The sequence below is a fragment of the Camelina sativa genome, chromosome 14 (assembly GCF_000633955.1).
Source record: "Camelina sativa cultivar DH55 chromosome 14, Cs, whole genome shotgun sequence".
In the NCBI taxonomy this organism is placed as follows: Eukaryota; Viridiplantae; Streptophyta; class Magnoliopsida; order Brassicales; family Brassicaceae; genus Camelina; species Camelina sativa.
In genome coordinates this window covers 21549759-21550448 of record NC_025698.1, presented here as the reverse complement: position 1 = coordinate 21550448, position 690 = coordinate 21549759, and the positions used below count along the sequence as shown (strand labels likewise).

At 38.1% G+C, this 690-nt stretch overlaps 1 protein-coding gene across 3 annotated transcripts in view; it reads left to right on the top strand.

Moving 5' to 3' along the window:
- The window catches only part of LOC104742127, a 3978-nt gene extending 3567 nt beyond the window's left edge, over positions 1 to 411 (top strand). For 2 of the 3 annotated variants that reach the window (XM_010463095.1, XM_010463097.1), the window contains one exon: positions 94 to 411. In XM_010463095.1, the coding sequence (XP_010461397.1) occupies positions 94 to 286 (193 nt within the window). In that variant the 3' untranslated portion in view covers positions 287 to 411. Of the gene's footprint in view, positions 1 to 42 lie in introns of all 3 variants that reach the window. The other variant, XM_010463094.1, reaches the window with a different exon arrangement.

Sequence of the window (690 nt, the reverse complement as noted above, 5' to 3'; positions counted from 1 at the left end):
TTACGTTGGCATCCTTCTCTGGAAAATGACGGGTTTCATCTGGTCAGACAAAAAGAAAACGAAGCAGACACAACTAGAGAAGATTCAGAACAGGCTAATCCACGCAGCAAAGGATTCGGACATGGAAGCTGTAAGGAGACTTGTTGAGGACATGGAGGTTAGCTCTGGGGAGGAGAAGCAGAGTAAAGCCGTCTCGAACCGGACAATGACTGTGTTTGCGTGTGCGACAGTGATCACAACACTTACTATAGTGTTTCTGGCGTTGACTTTGACAAGCGACGGCTAAAGGAGAGTTGCAGTAAGAAGTATAGTTGTATTTCCACGTTTTTCTACAATCTTGTTTATTGTTTTGCAAGTGTCATTAAAAATTTTGTGCTACTACTTTCTTGGCATTTTGATTTTTGATGATCAGAGACTTAAGTAATTTAAATTAAGTGTATTAAGGTACTACAATACTTAAAAACTTTAAGTTAAGTGATAAGTCCAATTTAGGTTTAAGACTTAAGACTCTTTACGAAAAAAATTAATTACGAGAGAACAAAACCTAAATAACTTTTTGAAGGTTTAACCTAACTATTTGCGTTACATCGATCATCTTGAGACTTCGAAGTCGAAACAATATGGCGAAGATGTCTGATTTTCCAAAGAGAGCCGGACCAACAAAATCCTGGGTCCCATACGGGTTAAAAT